General features: G+C 41.0%; 1 protein-coding gene across 1 annotated transcript in view; it reads right to left on the bottom strand.

Annotated features, from left to right (window-relative positions):
* Positions 1-24,295, bottom strand: part of LOC125631062 (uncharacterized) — a 129,707-nt gene that overhangs the window by 90,284 nt on the left and 15,128 nt on the right. The window contains exon 5 of the mRNA XM_075124651.1: positions 3,903-4,066. Coding sequence (XP_074980752.1) covers positions 4,042-4,066 — 25 coding nt within the window. The 3' untranslated portion in view covers positions 3,903-4,041. The remainder of the gene's footprint in view (positions 1-3,902; positions 4,067-24,295) is intronic.

Consider the following 24,295-nt stretch of genomic DNA (forward strand, 5'->3'; position numbering starts at 1 on the left):
AGAGAAGGGCTAAGTTTTAGTTTAGGTTTATAAAGTACGTTTGATGAAAATGCAGCATATAGTGTTTGTGGGGTTTTTTTGATCAACCTAATGAAGAGTTGCAGGAGCTGAAAGAAGAGGTTACATCAAGAATTCTAGATCAAGAACAGACCAAAGGACTATCTTATGACCTCATTCTTAGCTCCTGAAACTCTTCATTAGATTGGTCACAAAATAAAATGCATATTATTATATGTTATTCTGAAATTTATATGATTTGTTATTTAACATTGCGTAATACTTTTACCCATTGAGTTGAGAAAATTTCAAAGTCCTGAAATCAGATGGGGTTCCTCTAGACTTTGAAAAAAACTGCCAGCATGTTGTATGTTTATGTGAAATCCGAATCAAAGAGGTTGCCATAGACCCTTCACTGTGAGTTTTATGCCATTTTTACAATGGCCAAAACTAGCATAATAATTTATGTCATGAGTCAAATGGTCTTTCAAAGGGAATATTTCCATTTCATTTAAATTTAACATGCTTTCAGAAGTGACCCAAGAAAGACTGTAGAAATACAAATGGAATTTTACAGTTAAGAACAATTTGTATAGTCGTTGTTTTAATAACTATACCTTAATGATCACTATATACTTTATCATAAAACCATGAACTTTAAAAATTAGATGAATTAATATAAAAAAAAATTAGTCTCGCAAGAATATAACAAATTCTGCTAAATATTTTAATGCCAAAGATGGGAAGTAAGAAAATTGAGTTTCTGAACAAGCTGTGCATTGTTTACCTGCAGCCAGGCAGCCCTCAAAATGTGAAATATTTTTTCCTTCCTTTGAAAATATTGAAAAAATCAGTTCAAATCTGTTCCTTATGATCAAATGCCTACTGATTAGTTTAAGTGAGAGGCAAATACCTCAGCATAAATGGGAAAAAGTTTTTAAAGTACTTTTTGATCAATACAGAGAAATAACCATAAACAGTGATTATTAAAACTGAATTCCAATATAAATACATATATTTTCCGTTATGACCAATTGTGAGTTTCGTTTCTTGAATCTCCTGTGGTTCTCCTGTGGTGTAGTTGAGAAAGTCCAGTGGAGTTTTGCTGTGAACTTTGTGAGGGAAGTATTTACAGTTGAGCCTACAAAGCCATTCAGTCATCTGGGGCATCTGCAAAACTGAGGTTTGATTCTTTTCCCGACAGCAATTTAACTAGTGTCCCAATTAAATCTATTTTAACACTATTTCTATTATTCAACTTACAAATATGTACCAACATATCAGGACCTAGAACAGGTATCAGGGCAGAGTACAGAATGAAGAGTGGTAAATTCACAATGAACAATGATAATAATGAGAGGAAGATAAAATTTGTATGGGTAGAAGATCTTTTTAAGTACTCAAAATTATTTGAAGAGGGGTTGTTTTTTAAAATAGCAGTTTTATTTCAAAACTTTCATCCGAGGATGATGACTACTCAGCACCAGAGGAAAAATAAAAAATAAGATCTGGGGTTCTGTAAATAAGGAACAGATTATACTGGCTTAGATCATTCTGCTGATGGCTTCCTTCTATTTTTTTTTTTTTTTGAATGTTCAGAAAAGAAAACTTCAAACAGAACTGTATCTTCCTTTTACCTTCCAAAAGAGAAAGCGTAAACCTACACATTATAAAATGTATATTATACCTTACTTGAGACACAATTTCCACAGAAAATAATGTATTATTAAAATAATTATCAGAATGCATAAAGTATTTTTCTGAAGCTAAACAGACGACAACATTTGCAAACTCTTTTCATCCATCTAGTAGAAATGGAATTAAGTGTTTAAAGGCTATGCAGAAACATAGTGGCAATGGGGCTTACACTAAATTTTTGGTGTCATGTGGTCCACATGCTGATACCATTGCCCTGATCTGTCCTCAGACAAAAGAGTTGCTGACTGGTTGACTTGTACTTACACAGAAGACTGTGGCTCAGCAGTAAAGAGGGCACAAGTCTAATCTTTTCTGTGCAAAGCAAGACATTGTGCTTGATTTGTTTTGAAAAGAGAGCCAGGTAGGCCACCTTAGTGAGAGACGATTCAGAGATCTTTGTTTACAGTGGAAGAAACAGTAGGCCTTCTCTCCCCTTGCCTCCTTTTATTCCTGCCTTCTCTCTCCACTCTTCACTGATGGCTAACCTACAAAGATGCTACAGGTAATCCAACACAGAGGTTTTTTTTCTTGCAGTGTTCAGCTTTCACAGACATAGGCCCACACAGACAGCCACTCTATTCTTTGACTCTGGAGGCAGATCAACAGCCCAGAGACTACAGTCTTACATGACCTAGAAGCTTGTACAATGCACATTCACACCACCGCCAGTGATTCATAGATTCATAGATATTTTAGGTCAGAAGGGACCATTATGATCATCTAGTCTGACCTCCTGTACAACGCAGGCCATAGAATTTCACCTACCACTCCTGCAAAAACCTCACACCTATATCTGTGCTACTGAAGTCCTCAAATCGTAGTTTAAAGACCTCAAAGAGCAGAGAATCCTCCAGCAAGTGACCCGTGCCCCATGCTACAGAGGAAGGCAAAAAACCTCCAGGGCCTCTTCCAATCTGCCCTGGAGGAAAATTCCTTCCCGACCACAAATATGGTGATCAGCTAAACCCTGAGCATATGGGCAAGATTCATCAGCCAGATACTCCAGAAAATTCTTTCCTGCGTAACTCGGATCCCACCCCATCTAATATCCCATGTGATGTGAGTGAACTAGTACAGAAAAGTATTTTAATCACCCTGGCAAGAAGACAACTCAACAGAAGACAGGTGGGGAAGCAAAGCACAGACATGGCAGGGAGGAGGAGGCTGATGAAAGGCACAGGGAAGTGGGGAAAGGGGAGGAATAAGAACTCACCCTAAATAATTAATTAAACTAATCAAGAGGTGACAGTGAGCTACATCCATATCTTAAGAAGTATGCTAAAACTGCCTCATTAGGACAGTGTTTCCCAGCCAGTGGGATTGTCTTTTCCTTTGGATGGTCAGCTATTCCATGCAGTGATGGGTAGGGGAGAAAGGGGTAAACAGCAAGACCTCAAATCTGCTCACCCCAAACTAGAGATATATTCCTGGAGCTGTAGGTAAAGCAACAAGTAGTTCAGTGAAAGCCAAACCAATATCCATCCCCACTTTCATGTTGTTGCTTAATGCAGCTGGCCCTGAGAGCAATTAACATGTACCAGATTGAAGGCTCAAGAAGCAGACTAATCACCCAAGCTTCTCAACTTCCCTCCTGTAACTCTCAACCCTGGGTACATACATGACCTGCTCCTATAGAGCCACTCTACTCTGATACACTGAACAGCATGTAGCCTTGATGAGGAGTTGGATTCACTGGAGAAGGAGAAAAACATAAAATCTAAACCCAAAACAACAAAGTAGAAAGTAAAAAATAACCAACCCACCCAAACCCCCAAGACACTAAAAATAAGGAAGAAAAATGAAGAGATCAAGAGAGAGAGAGACTGGACAGGAAAAGGGAGAGATGACATTTGGGACACTGGGTCTGCCAGGCAGCTATCTGCAAATCCATCAAAGGGGGGACGCCAACAAAAGAAACACATCATTAGAGGTTTTTAATTTGATCAAATATTTAATCAGCTTCTGAGGTCACAAATGTGAGGATCTGTAACCCAATAATATGAATTGCTTCATAGATATTCCTTCCCGACAGAAAAAGAAGAATATTTTTTACTAAACTGTTCTTTATAGCAAAATGTATATTTTATTCCTGAAGCCTAGAATTAGCAGTTATTTAAACATTTTATATTGACAGTGTACAGCATTTACTACTTTAAGGACATAAGATATTACATGATGAAAATACAGTTTGATAAGAGAAATATTACCTTGTCAATGGACTGTGATTTCTTTCCCATAAACTTATTTCCATGTTTAAAGCCTGAATATTCTGTTCTGTAGAATACAGATTTTTAGTCCATTGTAAGAGCTGTTCTTTTGATTGCTCCAGCTCTTTCTGCAGCTTTGCTAATGTTTCATCATAAAACTCAACCTTTGAACAAAAGAAGAAATATTAAATCAATGCTTGCAGCAAATCTCAGTGGTCATTATCCGCTCTTCTTGTAGGAAGGACATTTACCTATTGCCTAATGAACAAAAGCAAAAATATAAGTCCAAAAAATAAAAAGCACATGAGATCTTACTTTGTAATTTCTGATCTAATGTCTTAAACTTACAATTTCTTCTGTATACAAAATTGTGTTTACATATTAATAAGCTATGTTACCCTCTTTCCTGCTTTTAATAAAAAACATGTATTTGAGAAATTCTAACGTATCTTTGGCGGTAAATGTGAATGTTGATGAATAAAAGGTTGGGTTTTCATTTATAGCTCAGGTACTTTAATGTTGTGCATACAAATATTTTGCTATCCATATTTCAAGATTTTTCCAGACTTTTCCATTAGCATATTAGATTTAAAGTAAACTAAGCTAGCTTCAATATCTCTCTTCATCACCAAATATTACAGACTAAATGCAACTCCAGTGTTCTCTTATGTGTCAAAAGGTATAAAATACTTTCTCGTTCCCCAGAAAAACAACAGCCAGCACAAAAATTATGAAGATTTTTGTGACAGTTGTTCTAAATTGTACTGGAGAATTTCTTTAAAGTCAGAAAATGAAGCAACAGTACAATTCACATTATGTTTTTATAAGTAGGAGACTTTTTTCAAAGAAAAGACTGACCACTATCTATTTATAGCCAAGAAGTTTCTATGTATATGGAAATTATATATAACAATTAGATGATTCGTACGGATAAGTTTCTGAAACCACTTCCTCAGCTGTATGGTCACTAGATCTCACGTTTGATCTAGGTGTTTGCAAAGATATGTGTAAGTTATACCCATATGCTGGCCAGATCTCCAGGCCTAGAACAAGGGAAGAAGGTCAGAATGGTGCACACCTGAGTTTTGTGGGAGCCTAAACACAATTTTCTCAAAGGGGCTTCTAACATCCTTGCATCATCTCTCACAAGTAGGCAAATTAAATATCCAAGTACAAGTTTTGCATGGTAGTACTCTTTATAAATCATCATGCTTGGGTTTTGTGATTACTGTTGTATAAGTAAGGAGGTGTTCTCTTAACTTCTAGATTTTTCTGGAAACTCCATTTGAACCGCTAGTCAAAAATCATGATGCATGAATTTACAAAATGCATCAGATTCTCCATGTTTCAGTTAACATAGACCTAAAATTCTAAACTAAAGGATAAGCAAAAAGGGTACTCAACATGACAGGAGAAATAGTGGAGGTATGAATATGTAACTATTCAACAGTACTTTTACAAACTTTTGTTTACATAAAAGGAAATTGCATGTATCTTTCCACAGATTCCCATCACCTATTCTGGAAGAAAAAAGTTCTAGAGGAATGCTAAGATGCTAAAGTTCTTAAGGGAAATGTAGACATTTCAAATATTTGAAGATGCAGACTTTAAATAGTGGAAACAGAATTCCTTATTGATAATTTCCTTTCTGCTACCAGTATCTCCCATAGTTCTGGATGTCTGGGTTGCTCTCCTCTCTGCAGCTTCATGGAGACAGATCAGCATTTTGGCTTTGCGCACTCTGGCCACACCCTCTCTGCTCCACCTTGCTGCCAAATGAGTTATTCCCAGCTGTAAAACTTGCATACCACTATTACCAAAATATTCCAGAGACAATAAAATAACTATGTTCATTAGACCCAGGAAAACCAATCCTATGGTAATGATTTCACTTAATTTCTGGTGTTCATGAGCCATCTCGAGTGGGTAGAATTGCGGGGGATGTTGCTAGAAGAAAGGAAATTATCATTAAATTTTCTTATTCTGGAGCCCAACATCTCCCACAAATCTGGACATCTGGGAAGTAGTGAGCAATGAACAAATAAAGGGAAGTTTATCAAAACAAGAGTTTGTAAATAAATACCCCCCTTTTTATGACCTCGCTCCAAGAACTATATTATTTCTGGCCTACCACCTGCAGTACCTTGCTGACTAAGGAGGCCTCTGCAGAAGATAGAAGGTCCACCTTGTGGGGTTTAATGAAAGTGTTAGCTGTAGACCAAGTGTCCGCTTTGCAAAATTCTCAAGTAGACGCACTACCTTTTTCCATCCCTGAGGCAGCAAAGAATCTCATGGAGTGTGCCTTGATCCCTTCCGGGACAGGAACCCCTGATGATTTGTAGGCTTCCATGATACACTGTCTAATCCATCTAGTGATGGAGGACTTGGAAGCTCTGAGTCCCTGGCACTTTGGGGAAGGACACAAATAGGGAGCCCAATCTTCTTGTGGAGCCTGTACACTTGAGATAGATTTTCAATGCTATTCTGACATCTGCCACCCTTTTCAGTTGTATGTTGTAGTTTTGGACAGAGTGAAGGAAGCACAACATCTTGGGAACTGTGGAAGAAGCAAGTCACTTTAGGAAGAAAGGATTCTGGTGTCCTGAGCACCACTTGTCTTCATGGCACACACGGTAAGGCTCTCATATACATAAGGCTGCCATCTCCGACACTCACCTGGAGACCTGACAGCTACCAAGAAACAATCTTAATGGATAAATAAAAAGCCAACACTTAAGGGATGGCTTATCAGGGCCATCAAAACTAGCAGAAGGTCCCATTTTTGAAAGAGTAGCCTAGTCAAACTGCTCAAAGGAATCATGCTAGTTGTGGATTGTCTCCCAAGGAGTCTGAGGATCCTGCAAATAGCACCTGATGCACAATGATACTGGGATGAAGACCTCTGTCTAGGCTTTCTTGGAGAAAATCCAGAATGGATGGAATTCCAGGATCTCTGGAATTTGCATTTTGCTCTTGGCACCATTTGTTGAATCTGGATCAGATAGAGAGGAGTATGCTTTTAGTATCAATATCTTCCTAGAATAAAGCTATGTCTGGATGACTCTTGAGGACAGATAGAGACCTGCCAGCACTTCTCACTCAATAGTCAGGCTATCAGTTGAAGCCATTTTGGGTCCAGATGAAGAAGAGGACCTTGTGAGAGGATGTCTGGTCTTCACAGAAGTTGAAGTGGGGGCCCCAGTGTCAGCTCTATAAAGTCTGAGAACCCAGGCCTCCTTGGCCAATGAGGAGTTATCAGTATTACTGTCATTTGTTCTCATCTTATTTTCTGGATCAAATTCCCCAGTAGTGGTAATGGTGGAAAAGCATAAAGTAGGTCCTGCAACCAACTGTGCAATAAGGCATCTGTCCCTGGGGATCTGGGGTCTGCCTCCTCTGTGAAGTATTTACAGGATGGGAGACTCTATCCTCAGGTCAGTGACTCTGAATAGGATTTAGGTGAAATAGCTGATAATCAGCTGAACATGAGCTCCAAGTGCTATACTGTGGCTATAAGGTCTAATGCTATCCTTAGATGTATAAACAGGAACATGGAGTCAGAGTAGAGAGATATTACCTCTGTATTCAGTACACTTTCACACTGTATTTTATACTTCTAGAAGGATGCTGAAAAACTGGAGAGGATTCAAAGAACCTCAGGGATGGTTAAAGGACTGGAAAGCATGCCTTATGGTGAGAGTCTCAAGGAGCTCAATCTAGTTAGCTAATCAAAGAGAAACTTAAGAAGTTTATTTGAAGTACTGATATGGGGTCCACAAATTGATAATAGAGGGTTCTTCAAAGTATCAGACAAAGGTATAAACAAGATGGTTGGAAGTTGAAGCTAGACAAATTCAAGCCAGAAATAAGGTGCAACTTTTTAATTGTGAGAGTAACTAACCATTGGGATGTCTTACCAAGGGCTGTGGTGGATTCTCCATCACTAGAAATTTTGAAATCAAAATTGGATGTTTTTCTAAAAGACATGCACTAGATTAATCACAGCTATTGGACTTGAAGCAAGCATTAATTCAGAGAAATCTTATGGCTTGTGTTATGCAGAAGGTCAGACTAGAGTATCACAATGTTTCCTTTTGGGCTTAAAAATCTATAAATTATTATAATCTTCTGTAACTAAGCAATATTTATGTCTGGCAGTTAAAAGCTCCATTTGAATGGATTCAGATGGGCCAAAAGGTTCTCATATTCAAACTGCAAAGTCCTTTCTATTGAACTCCTTGCAACAAGGAAAGATGACATAAAAGACCGCTTTAGAAATGACAAAGTCTTCCATCTATACTTCCATGCTTTGCTTCCGAAAGATCAAAGTTGGGCAGGCTAAAAACTTAATGGGACTGGCTGCTTCCAACAGCAAAAGAAACATGATTTGTCTCAGACAAAAGGGGATCCAATATTTATAAATGTAGGTATTGTGACAAAGCTCTGTCCTTTTCTCCGTGGGTCCTCCATTTCCTGGCGGATTTCGTTAGCCTCAGAGGCTCACTGTGACCCTCCACGTAACCCTTCTTTCTCTAGCGACAAGGGTCACAGTCTACAGAGCCATTTTCATCATAAGCCAGCAAGGGAGGTGAGGAGAAGCTATCCTCCCTTGCACGGTCTCTGTTGTCTCCCAGTCTCAGTGATTAATCGGGGCAGGGGCAAAGGGGGGAGCCCGGGCCTACCCTCTATTCCGGGCTGCAGCCCAGGGACCCTAATAGTATCAGCTATGGTAGCTGAGCTTTTAGAAACATGACATGTACAATTCCCTGGGCTACTTCCCCACAGCAGTCCCCACTTCCTCAGGCTCCACTTCACCCTTAACTCAGGACCTCCTTCCTTGTGCCTGATATGGTGTGTACTGCTCAGTCTCTCCAACAGCACAACTTCCTCCCACAGCTCCTGACATCCGCACCCACCTGACCAACTGGGAAGCTTTTAGCTAGTTTCAGCCAGTCCCTGATTGGTGTCCCAATCAACCTAGCATTCTCCCTGCCTTCTGGAAAGTTCTTAATTGGCCCCAGGTGTCTTAACTGACCTGGAGCAGCTGCCATTTAACTTATCCTGGTACTAGGGATTTGTTTAGCCTGGAGCTAATATATCAATCTCCCACTACTTTTCTATAGCCATCTGGTCTTGCCCCGTCACAGTATGCTATGGTACATTCACAGTTTTAGTACTATCATGTGCAACTGCATATAGTCCAGGAGTATGGCTTTCACTGAATATTTATGTTTAGATTAATTCCACAACCCTCCCACAAAATAACCCCCAAATTAAAAACTTTTCTAAACGGTCCAAATATTATAATAGGAAGCATTTACTGATAACTTTTATCTTAATAAAAGTTATACAAAAATACATCATAAATATTAAAACTTACATATTTATTAGGAAATTAAAGTTAAAAAGTATTTACTCAAAGGTTTTGGTGGCATGTATTCATTTATATTTTTAGAGGAGCAGTATATAATTAATCTTAAATAAAAATGGAGATACAAGTTCCTTTGCCACTTGCAGACTACAGTGAAAAGCATCTCTCCTCCTTCACTTATAGCTGAGGTTTCATTTGAGTGTCCAAATACTTTTTGAATGCATACACCTGGAGTTTCTAGGATTACTTGGCCTAGAAGTGAGGTTCACTGGAGTTTGAGTGATTTTGAGTTTAATGAACAAAAAGGTATGTCTATATTGCATTCATGGGGCATGACTGAGGCTTGAGTAGAAATACCTGAGCTGGTTTTAATCTAGCGAGCCTGGATCCCTAAGCAGTGAAGCTGCACCAGTACATGCTTCAACACAGGCTGTATAAATATGCCCAGAATCTTTGGTATGTCTAATCAATCTGCAGTCACATCCTGTGATTGAAGTGTAGCCATACCCTAAGGAGTACTGTAAATAAGACACATTCATGCACAGAAATCTACAAATTGTGCTAGTCAAAGAATACAGTAGGTACCTGTCATTGTTGGTCCCCTTCTGGCAGAAGCATAGCAGGGAGCAGAGTGAGAGATCAACACAAGGTCCCAGCAGACTCCTGCCATGCAGAAACAGCCGCAGAACTTTCAGGGAGTATCTTAAAGCCTCAGCCCCTGGATCTCCACTCCCCAGCAAAACTGACAGTGGGTCAAAGCCTGCAATGATTGGTCCCTGCTTCACCCTCACTACATCAACCAAAAGCCATCTGGGGCTACCCAGAAACCAGAACCTCAAACTTGGCAGGAAAAGATCTGCAGTAGCCTTAAAGCTCCAGCTTCTGTAGCACCCACCATCTATGGTTTCATGGGCAGCAAGCGGAGGGTGAGGTTTTTGCACACCCTAGCAATGTCCAGATATCACCAGAACTCTATACTTTGAACCACAAACTCTGGACTTTACATTTACGTTTTCTATATGAGAGAAGTGAGCGTTCTCTTGTCACATGTCTCAGATTCCCAAAATCCATTTTCTGACAGACCTCACCCTCCCAAGCCACCATGCGTCTCATTCCATCTCTTATCCTTTTAAACATTCCCCTCCTTTCTCACATCTGCTTTTCTTCTCTTTCTATTCACTTCTGTCCCCTCACTCACCTGCATACTCATCCCTTCCCCCCACTTTCTCATGCCTTTCCTCCCTCTTTGACTCATTTCTACCCCACCAAACAAAAGCACAAAAACTCTTTAACTATAATCCAGAGAACAAAATACTAAAAACAAAAACAAACCCTCCACCAAGACACATGCAAAACCACCAAAGCAAACTCCTGTACTGTTATTTCAGTTTTTGTCCTCCTTTGCTATTAATTTCTCCCTTTGTACACATCACTTATTTTTATTTACATGTTAAGTCATTCAGGGCAAGAACCTCTCTTTTATAGGCTTGTGAAGCACACTCTTGAATGGTAAAATAAATCATCATCATATGATTCTTTTTTAGAAAAGAAGTCTTTGTATAATCATCATGAGAAGATAGATTTTTTAAAAACCCAATACAGTTAACTCAGATTATCATATTAAAAAAAAGAACGTGTTTATATTGAATGTGTTTATTTTCTGCAATATTTCTGATGTTTGTGTTGAAGGTGAATTCTGAATTTCATGTGGATTTTGCAGTTAATATTATTTAAACCATATCTCTTTACCCAGTGGAAAATCTTCTAAGAACAGCTACTATGCAACTCCAAACACTAAAATCATAGTTCACTTATTATACCTGTGGCTATTAACTGAGCAGTGTGGTTTTTTATCTGTTTTTATACTGCAGCCAAGTTCAGCTGGAGAATTTTGAGCTGAGACTGCTCTTCCAAAAGCTCCTCCTGTGCACAGGGATATTTGTCTTGTGTCTGGCCAATCTCTTCTTCCAGTTTGGCTATGTGATTTTCAAGGTCTTTAAACTTAAAAAGTAAAACAGTTAATATTATGTGTGATAATGTAGTTGGAGAAGCTTTCATTCCTGCCAAACCTTTATTCCTTCTCCTAAATGTATCCAACTTAAACAAATACCTTATTGTTTTCCTTGATTTTAAATTCGCCATGTCCCTTTGTTAATTACAGAGATGAAGATTTTGAGTAATCACACTGTTCTATTTTTTACATAAAGAGCATTTGTATTAAGTTAAAAGTAAAATTAAAAAAAATATTTTCAACTTCAATATAGATTCATAGATTCCAAGGCCAGAAGGAACCATTGTGATCATCTAGTCTGACCTTCTGCATAACACAGGCCATAGAAGTCCCCCAAAATAATTTCTAGAGCAGATTTTTTAGAAAAACACCCAGTCTTGATTTTAAAATTGACAGTGATGGAGAATCCACCACAAACCTTGGTAAATCTGTTCCAGTGGTTAATTACCCTGCTGATAAAAATGAACATCTTAATTCCAGTCTGAATTTGTGCAGCTTCAACTTCCAGACAATTGGATCATCTTATACCTTTCTCTCCTAGATAGAAGAGCCTATTATCAAATATTTGTTCCCCATATAGGTACTTACAAATTGTAATCAAGTCACCCTTAACCTTCTCTTTTGTTAAGCTAAATATATTGATCTTCTTGAGTCTATCACTATAAGACATGCTTTCTAATCCTTTAATCATTCTCATGGCTCTACTCTGAACCTTCTCTAATTTATCAACATCCTCCTTGAATTGCGTACACCAGAACTGGACACAGAACTCTAGCAGCAGTGGTATCAGTGCCAAATATAGAGGGAAAATAAAACAACCTCTCAACTCCCACGCAAAAGACCCCTGTTATGCATCCAAAGATTGCATTAGCCCTTTTGGTCACAGCATCCCACTTGGAGCTCATGTTCAGCGGATTACCCACTCCAACCCCCAAATCTTTTTCAGAGTCATGGCTCCCCAGAAAAGAGTGCCCCGTCATGTAAGTGTGGCCTGCATTCTTTGTTTCTAGATGTACACATTTACAGTTGGTTATACTATAATGCACATTGTTTGCTTGTGCCCAATTTACAAAAGCAATTCCGATCACTCCGTAGCAGCGACCTGTCCTTTTTGTTCTTTTTCCACTCCACCAATTTTTTCAGTCATCTGCAAACTTTATCAGTGATTTTATGTTTTCTGCCAGGTCATTAACAAAAATATTAAATAGTGTAGGGCCAAGAACTGATCTCTACAGGACCCCACAAGAAACACACCTGTTCAGTGATGATTCCCTGTTTACAATCACATTTTGAGACTTATCAGTTACCCATCTTTTAATCCATTTAATGTGTGCCATGTTAATTTTATATCATTCTAGTTTTTTAATCAAAGTGTTGTGATACCAAGTGAAATGCCTTACAGATATCTAAGTATATAACATCAACACTATTACCTTAATCAACCAAACCAAATCTCATAAAAAAAATCAAGTTAATTTGATGGAATCTATTTTCCATAAACCCTTTTATCATATTACCCTCCTTTAATTCTTTATTAATCAAGTCCCATATCAGCTACGCCATTATCTTTCCCAGTGTAAGCGGGGGAATAGTCCCACTCTTGTGGAGAACTTTCCTGGCTTCTGCACTACCCCAGTGAAGTGGGCTAGTGAAAGGATCTGAGTCCTCGCTCCCACTTCCTTTACCCAGTGGTTTCCCTGCCCTTGAGGACTCCCCTTCCACTCTCCTGTCTGGCAGAGTCCTCATAACCCCAACAAGGCTGCGCCCAGGATTCCTGGGGGGCTCGAACCCCAACCCTGCTGTGGTCACCTAGGACAGGGGCTAGGGTATCCCCACTCCAGGGTACTCGCTCTGCACTGGGCACTTCTCTGACCCACTGACCATTACATACAGGTTAAAGCAAATGCAAGTTATTTAATCAACAATTAATTTTAAAAAGAATAAGAAAAAATGGGAAAGGTTAAAGGAAACACATCAACCCGCTCTGTGGCAGGGAACATCACAGTGTCTCTGGAATGTCAGGGCAGTTCACAGTCTGTTCCTTGTAAGTCCCAGGCCTTCCTCTCAGGCCTTGGCTTTGCTGCAGGGATGCTGTGGTTTGGACACTTGCTCTGGTGGTGGTCTCACGCTCTCAGGCTCTAAGTGGTAGGACCCTTCTTCCCAGTGTCGCCCCCGCCCTGTAGGGGTTATGATCCACGCCTGGCCTGCAGAGCCCCTTGGCTGAGGCATCTCCCTGTGCTGGGCCCGCTGCCCAGGGTCCCCCTCCGTCTCCCCAGCTGCTCACCGCACCCAGCTCCAGACTGCTCCAGCCCCAGCTGCACCACTCTGTCTCTGCACTGCTGCTGCTGCTCTGCCTCCAGCTCCCTGGGCTGCTTCTTTGGCCCCTCTGCCTCTGGTTGCTGCAGCTTTGCTCCCAGGACAGGTCTGCTCTCTCTGGGCTGTGCTTCTGGCTTTGGGGCTGCCGCTCTGCTCCCAGGACAGGGTCTGCTCTCTCTGGGCTGCTTTTCTGGTCCCTCTGGATCTGACACAACTCTGCTCCCCAGCTTAGCTTGGGCCCCTGCTTTCTCCTTAGCTCGGCCCCACTCTGTCTGACCCAGGCAATTCCAGCTCACACGGAGGACGGGACCTCCCTGGCCTCCTGACTCCCTGATTAGCCTGCCCACCCTGTCATTCAGGCTGACCTGGAGCATTGGACTCTCCCCATTGTTCCTGGGGACTGTCAGTCTCAGGGTCCTGATTCCCCATCTACACTTCCCCCTTTTTACTACTGGAAGCTAGCCAACCAAAACACCCCACTGAATGTTAGTAAGGAGGCAACAGTCCCCTTACACCAGCATTTATGTCAAACTGATGAACCTGTCATTACATGCGTCATCCTATTTACCCTTTTCAATATTGGCACAACATTAGCTTTCTTCCAGTCTTCTGGAACTTCCCCAGTGTTCCAAGACTTACTGAAAATCAACACTGATGGTTCAGTGACCACTTCAGCTAGCTCTTTTAAAATTCTTAGATGCAAGTTATCCAGACCTGCTGATTTAAAAATATCTAACTGTGGTAGCTACTGTTTAGCATCCTCCTTAGTTACTATCGGAAAGGAAAGAGTATTATCATAAAACATGAATACATCATCTGTTTTTTTCCCCAATACACATCATTTTATCGATAATTCTACCATTTCCATCTAGTAGTGGACCAATACTATTGTCAGGATTATTTTTGTTTCTAATATACTTTAAAAGCTCCCTCTTATTATCCTTAATTTTACTGTCCACGGATTCTTTGTGTCACTTTCCTTCCCTTTTCAATTTTCTACAATTCCTAGCTTCTGCGTTATATTCATTATTATCAACTTCCCCTTTCTTCCATTTAATTCATATATAATTTTAACAGCTGCCTTTACTTCCCCTCTAAATCAGCTTGATTTTTTAACCAATATGGCCTTTCCCCTTGATTTTAGGATTGTAGCTTTTTGGGCACCTAGTAAAGTATCCTTAAACAATTCTCAAGTATTCACTTTTTTTTCTGATTATATTTTTCCTCCCAACTGATATAATCTAAGGTGGTCATAGCATGATTCATGGGCACTGCTGAAGACACTAAGTATATACAATAGAGAGAAATATTTTGTCTTATTATATACCTGCTTCCATAATCAGAGGTTGGAATTTAACACAAAGCTTCTTCAAATACATGAGCATTTCCCAGCTTTGTTGGATGACACTTGACCTCCCTGTGCCTCAGTTCTTCCATCTGTACAAATAGGGACAATGATGCTTACTTACTTTGAAAAGAACTTTAAGATCTATAAATGAAAAGTGCTGTAGAAGAGCCAGGTATTATAATGATGATTAGGTATGCATTGTTTTAAGATTTGTGATTTTTCCCCCTCCTTTTTATAGTTCTGTCATTTGGATGCTCATTCTGCAAGTATCATCCAAAACTGAATATCCTATTTCTGACTGTAGATCCCAATCCAAATGCATATGAACATGTGTAGAGATATCAAATAATTCAGACCTTTCCTATCCACACAACAAAAAGGAATGGAGATGGTGATACAGAAGTAAATGGTAATTTCAACAACTGGTATGTAGGTGCCTCATGGTTCCATCATTTCAGTTCTCTTCCCCCCTTTTTAAATTTAATTGTTTAGGTAGTTACAAATAATTTGAAAAAAATAAAATTAGGCACTTATTTAGCACATAGCCAACTGTTAAAAATTATTAACACTGCAGAAAATTATTCTTCATTCTTCTATGAAATATCAGGGCAGATTCTTGTGTATAGTTTCTTCTTCACAACAAATGTAGACAGTACTATTATTTATTTTTATTTCCCTCATTTTTTTTTAAATACAGCAATGTAAAATACAACTCTAAAATTACATTTTTAAAAGTCATCCTGCTGCATAAAGATATCCTTTGTATGTGTGTCCAGCAAGTGGACGATCAGTTATTCTTGCCCTTACTTGTTAATGAAAGCATAGTGGTTTCCTCACCAGGTGTTTTCTAGGGCCAAAAACTGTAGCTGCAAGACAAAGGGCAGTCAGAAGCCCCTGCCCCAGTGTTAGACAGTTGGAAAGTTTCCAGTTTTAGAGGGAGAAAACAGAGAATGAGTCTTAACATAAGTTCACACTTTTAGCTGAAAATGTGATTTAGGGATTATGGCTCAGAGTAGGCTAATTTTGAGAATGGGAAGGATTAAGTCTTTGCTGATGGTAAAAAGGAAAAGGGGAAAGGCTGGCTTTCTCTCGTTTTAGAAAAAAAGTCTGAGGACACTGAAAAAGGGATGGGGAGTCTGGGGCACCTAAAAACAGACTTTTCTCATTCCTAGGAGGAGGAAAGATGTGGCTCTCAGAGCAATTCTGTGTAAAATTAAAAGAACATGTAGAGATGCAAAAAAAAGTTCACCATTTTGGTAACAACTATGAGACTTTAACAAGCTACCTTATAGGCAGAAGTGGGAGAGGAGAAGGTAAAGCAGTGAAAGGAAGAAGAGAAAAGACTTCTCTCCAAGTTGTTTGAATATTATATATTTGTGGATCACATTTTCTGGATGGTACACTTTATTATTGGTTTGGTTGTTGTGTATTGTTTATTGATTTTTAATTTTGGCATGTCTGAATAAGAAGAAATAAGAAAATGAAATCTTCCTTCTCTAGAGTCTGCTTTACCTCCCCACCTATGTGCTGTCGGAGACATCCTGACACCCTGCTACCATAGTGTCATAAATTGACTGGTTTAAAAGATAACCAGAAATGATTTTTTTCCCCTCATCCAAAAATTCCATTGCCTTCTTAGAATCATAGAAGATTAGGGTTGGAAGAGATCTCAGGAGGTCATCTAGTCCAACCCCCTGCTCAAAGCAAGAGCAACCCCAACTAAATCATCACAGCCAGAGCTTTGTCAAGCCTGGCCTTAAAAACCTCTAAGGATGGAGATTCCATCACCTCCCTAGGTAACCCATTCCAGTGCTTCACCACCCTCCTAATGAAATAGTTTTTTCCCTAATATCCAACCTAGACCTCCCCCACTGCAACTTGAGACCATTGCTCATTGTTCTGTCATTTGCCACCACTGAGAACAGCCGAGCTCCATCCTCTTTGGAACCCCCCTTCAGGTAGTTGAAGGCTGCTATCAAATCCCCCCTCACTCTTCTCTTCTGTAGACTAAACAAGCCAAGTTCCCTCAGCCTCTCCTCGTAAATCATGTGCTCCAGCCCCCTAATCATTTCTGTTGCCCTCCACTGGACTCTTTCCAATTTGTCCACATCCTTTCTGGAGTGTGGGGCTTAAAACTTGATGCAATATTCCAGACGTGGCCATACATGCCATCATCCACATACAGCTGTGCCTGCAGTCTCTACATAAGACATTGGCAGTAATAGAATTGCTGCTCTCACCTACAGGAGTCCTGATACGGCACAGCTAATTTCCACAGACAATCAAAACAATTCTGTATGGCTAGAAAATGTAGCTGGATTAAGCTAGGGCCCTAAGCAAATAAGCACTAAGTTCCTTCTGACTGATGTGTAGGGCTTTCAGGTCCTGAAGAGGAGGAAGGAAGGTGGTGAGGGAGGAGAAAGATTATGAATCCTGGTTCAGAGTTAAAGACGGTTGTAGGGAGTTCATTTATAGGGGGCTTAGAATTTGGTCCTCCATCCTCAAGCCTTCTAGCTGATTCAATATACAATAACTCCTCATTTAACCTCCTCCCGGTTAACATTGTTTTGCTATTAGGTCGCTGACATATTGCAGAACATACTCCTTTAAAGTCTTGCAATGTTCCCTTGTAATGATGATTGGTTTCCCCGGCTCTGCCTGCCCAGTGCTCCTGCTGGGAAGTGGGGTCAGGGCACGGGGGCTTGCCCCAATCTGCCTGCTGGGCATTCCAGACGGGGAGTGGGGAGAGCATGGGGGCTTGCCCGGCAAGAGCGCCAGGCAGATGGAAAGGGGCAAACCCCCACGCCCCGACCCATCTCTCCAGCTGGATCCCTGGGTGGGCAGAATGGGGTAAGCCCCCACGCCCCAACCCCACTCCCTGATAGTAGCCCCGAGCAGTTGGAATGGGTCAGGACCCCTCACCCCAACTCTGCTATGCCCCTGCTTCAACCGAGCTTCACAATCATCATTGGTGAGTACAGTATTAAACAGCTTGTTTAAAATTATTTAAAATGTATACTATATATGTATATAATGTCTTTTGTCTGGTGAAAAAAGTTTCCCTGGAACCTAACCCCCTCTATTTACATTAATTCTTATGGGGAAATTGGATTCACTTAATATCGTTTCGCTTAAAGTTGCAATTTTCAAGAACATAACTAGGATGTTAAGTGAGGAGTTACTGTAGCTCAGCCTGCAGGCATAGGCTTTGCCCCATTTCCTAGCTTCTGAGCTGGGTACTGCAGTGCTTCAAAGAAAGCACATGGCCGGGCTGAACAGATAGTTTACTTCAGCAACTTCTGGTAAACTATGTGCGCAGCTCAGGATGCCCCACAGCTGCTCTACTCGCAAGGACTGTCTTAAATACCTTGCCCAGGCACTGCCAAAACTACTCCTCCCACAAAAGTGAAGGACTCACTGTTTCCTTAGCTCTTCAGTTCAGAGGAACCTCTGCTTGGTGAAAGAGGCCTTATGATCCAAAGATTTTTGGATGCATTACATGTTGTCTTTTGAGACTACAAGAGATGGTGCGGCTATCAGATAAGATGAATGATTCAGCTCGCCTCTAAACAGGTCATACCTTCTTCCATTCTTAGACTGTTTTAGTGGTCGGGAACAATCTTACTCAGGGACCAGTATTGGCTGCATCCTGACTTTCTCATTGATGCTGTATGAAATGATTGGTGGGTAATAACCAAAAGAATATAAAGTCCATATGTGACAGATTTGGAGCTGCTCTGTAATAACTTACGAATACTGTATTTTGGCCTGACTTCAGGCAGCATGACTAAATTAGTCCAATTCAAAAGGAGCCTCTCTTGCAGGGCTACATACGTACAAGCAGTCATATGGCCCAGTAAACTCAGGCAAACGCTTACTGATGTCTTTGGTTGACTACAAAGGTCTGAGATAAAATGGCACATTGTGGAAAATTTTGCTTGAGGGAGTGGAGAAAGCATACAGATCTAGGACTCTCAACCACAGCCAGTTGAAGAATGACAGGTTGCAGTAGCTGAAGAGCCTCTCTTTTTCTGGAAGTGAGGTCTTTTCTTAGAAGAGTCCAGAGCCTTCAGGCGATAGGAACAAGATGAGTGATGTCTGTGTCTCAAAAAAGGCTGTCCTCTTGGCTTCCTTCTCTGAACTGGGCCCAAAGATGGAAGTGTTGTCTTGGAGTTTTTTAAAGAGTGAAAAGAAAAGGAGTACTTGTGGCACCTTAGAGACTAACAAATTTATTTGAGCATAAGCTTTCGTGAGCTACAGCTCACTTCATCGGATGCATGCCGTAGAAAATACAGGGTGGAGATTTTATATACACAGAGAACATGAAACAATGGGTGTTACCATACACACTGTAACGAGAGTGATCAGGTAAGGTGAGCTAGTACCAGCAGGAGAGAAAAAAAACTTTTGTAGCGATAATCAAGGATGGCCATTTCTAGCAGCTGACAAGAACGTCTGAGGAACAGTAGTGGGGGGGAAATAAACGTGGGGAAATAGTTTTACTTTGTGTAATGACACATCCACTCCCAGTCTCTATTCAAGCCTAATGTAATGGTATCCAGTTTGCAAATTAATTCCAATTCAGCAGTCTCTCGTTGGAGTCTGTGTCTGAAGTTTTTTTGTTGAAGAATTGCCACTTTTAGGTCTGTAATCGAGTGACCAGAGAGATTCAAGTGTTCTCCAACTGGTTTTTGAATGTTATAATTCTTGATGTCTGATTTGTGTCCATTTATTCTTTTACGTATAGACTGTCCAGTTTGGCCAATGTACATGGCAGAGGGGTATTGCTGGCACATGATGGCATATATCACATTGGTAGATGTGCAGGTGAACGAGCCTCTGATAATGTGGCTGGTGTGATTAGGCCCTATAATGGTGTCTCCTGAATAGATATGTGGACACAGTTGGCAATGGGCTTTGTTGCAAGAATAGGTTCCCGGGTTAGTGTTTTTGTTGTGTAGTGTGTGGTTGCTGGTGAGTATTTGCTTCATGCTGGGGGTCTGTCTGTAAGCAAGGACTGGTCTGTCTCCCAAGATCTGTGAGTGTGATGGGTCGTGCTTCAGGATAGGTTGTAGATCCTTGATGATGCGCTGGAGAGGTTTTAGTTGGGGGCTGAAGGTGATGGCTAGTGGCGTTCTGTTATTTTCTTTGTTGGGCCTGTCCTGTAGTAGGTAACTTCTGGGTACTCTTCTGGCTCTATCAATCTGTTTCTTCACTTCAGCAGGTGGGTATTGTAGTTGTAAGAACGCTTGAAGAGTGAAGCACATCATCAGTTTTCTAATTAAAGAGGCTGTGTCTTTCAAAAGATCAGTCCACAGTTGAGGACTGAACTTCTTTTGGAGTGTTTTATGACTGTAGACACTGTGACCTCAGTGGCCATAGATCTTGCAGCTGTGTCTAAAGCATCCAAAGAAGCCTAAAGTGCTGTCTTAGCCACCAGCTGACCTTCTGTCACCATAGCCTTCAACTCATTCTCTGGAGTCCTGTGGCAGCAAACTGAATGACTTTATTCATCTTTAAAATATCATACTTACCCTGGTAATTGTCTATGTGGAACTGTAGACTAGCAGAGTTTCTTCCCCAGTATTTCTTGGGGTCCTTATCCCTGGGAATGGATTTGACAGGTTCAGGCTTCTTATACTTTTCATGAGCCACTGCCACTACCTGAGTAGGTGAAAAAGTACATGAACCCCTTAGAGAGAGCTTGATACCTCCAGTTTGCCTTCTTAGATATGGATGGAAGGATGTCTGGAGTCTGCTAGAGGTCCTTGGTCAGCACAAGAATACCCTCATTAGTGGGTATTGCTAAATGGCCATCAGCAAGTGGATGAAGAATGTAACTGGTAAGCCCTTTCCTGGATTATTTCAAATGTAATCTGTCAAATATCACCATTCTTTGAAGAAGATCCTGGATGGCTTTAAAATAATCTATCATGGAAGGCACCAATGATGTAACTGCTTCATCTGGAATGAAGACTAAATAGCAAATGGAACAGGCTGATCTTCCTATTCCTCCATGAGAACTTCCTCATCAATCCAGTGGGCATGACTTAATTCGTAATTCTGTTGTGGTGACTCTACCATCTTGGAAGGTCCTGAAGAAGGAGAAACCTTTTTGGGATCTGGTTCCTGAAGAATAAAGATAAGAAAAATGGTTCTGAAGGTTCCAGGAAGGCCCGTGTGGCCAAGATAAAGGAAAGGCATATGGTACCATGAAGGTGAAATCCCAGAAGCTTGTGAACTCTCAGAAGCAAGTCTTCCACAGTGAGAGGAGCTGCTCCCAACATCTCTCTGAAGAATTGGAGTACAGTAACTCTGTACCAAAGGTGATGGTACAGATGAGGACACTACTTTTTGCACTAGAACCAAAACTGATGTTTTCTGTCACTGGACAATATCAAAGATTCCAAAACTAACTGTACCAGTGACATCAGAACCGAGGTGGATGCATCAGTTGCTGAAGTACAGTACCAGAGCTGGGAGGTGAGAGTCAGGTGAGAGACACCAAGGCTCACAGGCCTGGTAAGGCTTGACTGGACCTAGCGTGGACAGGTAAGAAAGGTGGATATTTTAGCTCTACTGTGCCAGGACTGTGGATGACGCTTGGTGTTGAGCAGCATCTGTAGAACTTTGGTCCTTTCTGCCTTGGGCAGCAGAGTCACTGGTTGACCTGAGGACTGTTGTGAGGTCTCAGCATGCTTCATAGACACATGAATCCCGCTAGTGCATGAAGAAATCATAGTTCCTGAAGTAGCCAGTGCACAAACAGAAATTGGCTTAGGAGGAGCAGCAGACTGTTTACAAAAAGGGACCTCTGAGTCAGGTGCACTGCTCATGGATTTCTCCATCAAACACAGTTTCTGATGAAAATCGCACACTCTGTGTACATTTGGAGAAAGATTTACAAATACTTAATTTGTCTGCCACATGAGTTCCCCTAGACAAAAGAGGCACTTCGTTTGCCCATCATTCAATGGTATAGCTGTCTCTCAAGCAGGACAGGTTCTGAAACATGGAGACCTAGACTCAGCCATTAGACAAACCTGCCACACTAAGAAAGCAACGGGGAAGTTGGACACCGTGTTACTCCATCTCGCTGCCACAGGTGTTAAGAAGGATCTGAGTGGCAGTTCGGGCTGCTCTGCCCTTTGTACCCTGGCTGGGGAGCATGCATAGCCTCAAGAAACACCACTCGTCAAAAGACGCACACACCTACAGTGGAATCCGTGTGGACAAATACTTGAACTATTAGCTTTGACAATTTTGCCTCTGTCTCCAGCCAACATACTAAGCTATTTTTGACCAGGAACAGAAAAGGCTTATCAACATCAAAGAATAAAGTGCAGCAGGATTTAAAGGGCACCTTCTCAAGAGAAAGAAGTTATCCAGGGGTAACCACAGGAAAACACAGGCACCCAAATGAGATGTTTGGAGAAGCTAGAACTGTCTAGGTCATCAAAGAATGGAAGGAATCTAGGTGAGATAGACATTTGTCTTGTTTTAAAATCCTTTTTTCTGTAACACTTTGTTCCTACTGATAAGTAAACAATACTTTTAAGATGGCTGTGTGATCACAGTATGCCATTAGTCACAGGTCCTGAAGGGAAGAAGCACAGATACCTGAATTCAGTCAGACTTGCAAAGGAAGAACAGTGGAAATAAGGGTACTGTAGCCCAAGTCCTGGTTTATGAGTGGGAGAACTGCAAAATTCCACCCTGCAATAGATAAAGGCACAAGGCCTAACACATAAGGGGGTTCATTCACAGAGACCACAAATGGGACAGAGGAGTAGCTAGCTCCGTAACCATGACACCACTGTAACAGAAATTATCTGAACCATGACCAGGACATTTCTCACCAATGGTCTCAGAAGGAGTGAGAGGTTGTAGTAGAGCAGGCCTGCCTCATAGTGACCTCTGATGCCCGAGCTTGGCTCTGTGGTCCCTGTGTCAATTTCCCCTTCACAGGTTCCCAGGAATAATCCATAAAGTCCACCAACAAAACACCTTCTTGGGCACAGGTTTATTAACATAAAATAAACCTAAAGTAAAGTCTTTTCTGTCCCAGTCTCCCACTAGACACAGCCGTTCCTCCCGAGGTTTGTCTGCCTCCAAGCCTCTCCGCCAGTCACAGTTATCAGGCTCTGCTGATTCAGTTTCTCCCCTTGAGGTCAGGGGTGTACATAGGCCTCCTTCTTGGGCCTGTGTTTGCTGGACTCTCAGGGGAAAATTCTTACCCATCCCCAAATATGGTGATCAGTTGGACCCTGGGTATTTTGGCAAGACGCACCAGCCAGACACCTGGGAAAAAATTCTCTGTAGTAACTCAGTGCTCTCCCCATCTAATGTCCCATCCCTAGCAGCTGGGAATTTTTGCTACTGGCAGGAGCCAATGGGCCACATTCCACTGTAGGCAATCTCATCATATTACCCCCTCCATAAACTTATCAAGCTCAGTCTTGAAGCCAGTTAGGATTTTTGCCCCCTCTGCTCCCCTCTCTCTTTCCTTACCTGCCTGGGCTGAGAGAGGTCCATAGGAAGCAGCCCCTCCCCTGCTCCTAGCCCTCACTTTATAAGGCTCAGGTGCCTTCCTTTAAGTTGAATTGGGCAGCAGGAACAAGTGCACTGTACCCTGTTCCCTTTTAAGGGGGCCAGTAATCCTGTGACAGAATCCCACTAGTTACAGAAATGGTATCTGCACAACTCCATCTTTAAAGAGCTTGAACATTAAAGACAGAGGAAGAAAAACAGTCAGATCTATTCCTTGAGCCCCCTCCTTTCCAGCTCACAAAATACTTTAATGTACTTCTTGTATACCCATAACTCTGGCATTTCCTGATTTATAAGTACTGTTATTTGCAACCTTAATGTTCTTTTAAGGTTAGAAAGAAAATATAACAAATGAGTAAAATTTCCTTACCCTGTCCCGTCCCCAAAAAGATTGCATATACTGTATAATAGTGAAACACTGTAGCACTAACAAAATTTTGATAATTTGCTCAAGTTTGTTTAAGGAGTTCTATTCATGGTTCTTTATAAGAGACAATGAAGAAATCAACCACAAAGTATTTTTTTTAAAGTCAGTTCTCTTACAAAAGCTAAAATAAACCAATTTTTCTCTCAATATGTTGTATCTTTTATATACACGCACACACTTTATTTCTTTGTCATCTAGCTCTACCCCATCTTGGAATTGCTCCCTGCTGTTAATTAGAGGTGACTACAATTTGATTAATCACAAACATGTGTCATATATCCACAGTATGGAAAACTGCATTCTATGTATTTTCACACAAAACATGCCTGAACTTAATGGAAATAAGCCAAACATTTTTTAATGACTCAAG

This window comes from Caretta caretta, chromosome 2 (genome assembly GCF_965140235.1).
Source record: "Caretta caretta isolate rCarCar2 chromosome 2, rCarCar1.hap1, whole genome shotgun sequence".
Taxonomy (NCBI): domain Eukaryota; kingdom Metazoa; phylum Chordata; order Testudines; family Cheloniidae; genus Caretta; species Caretta caretta.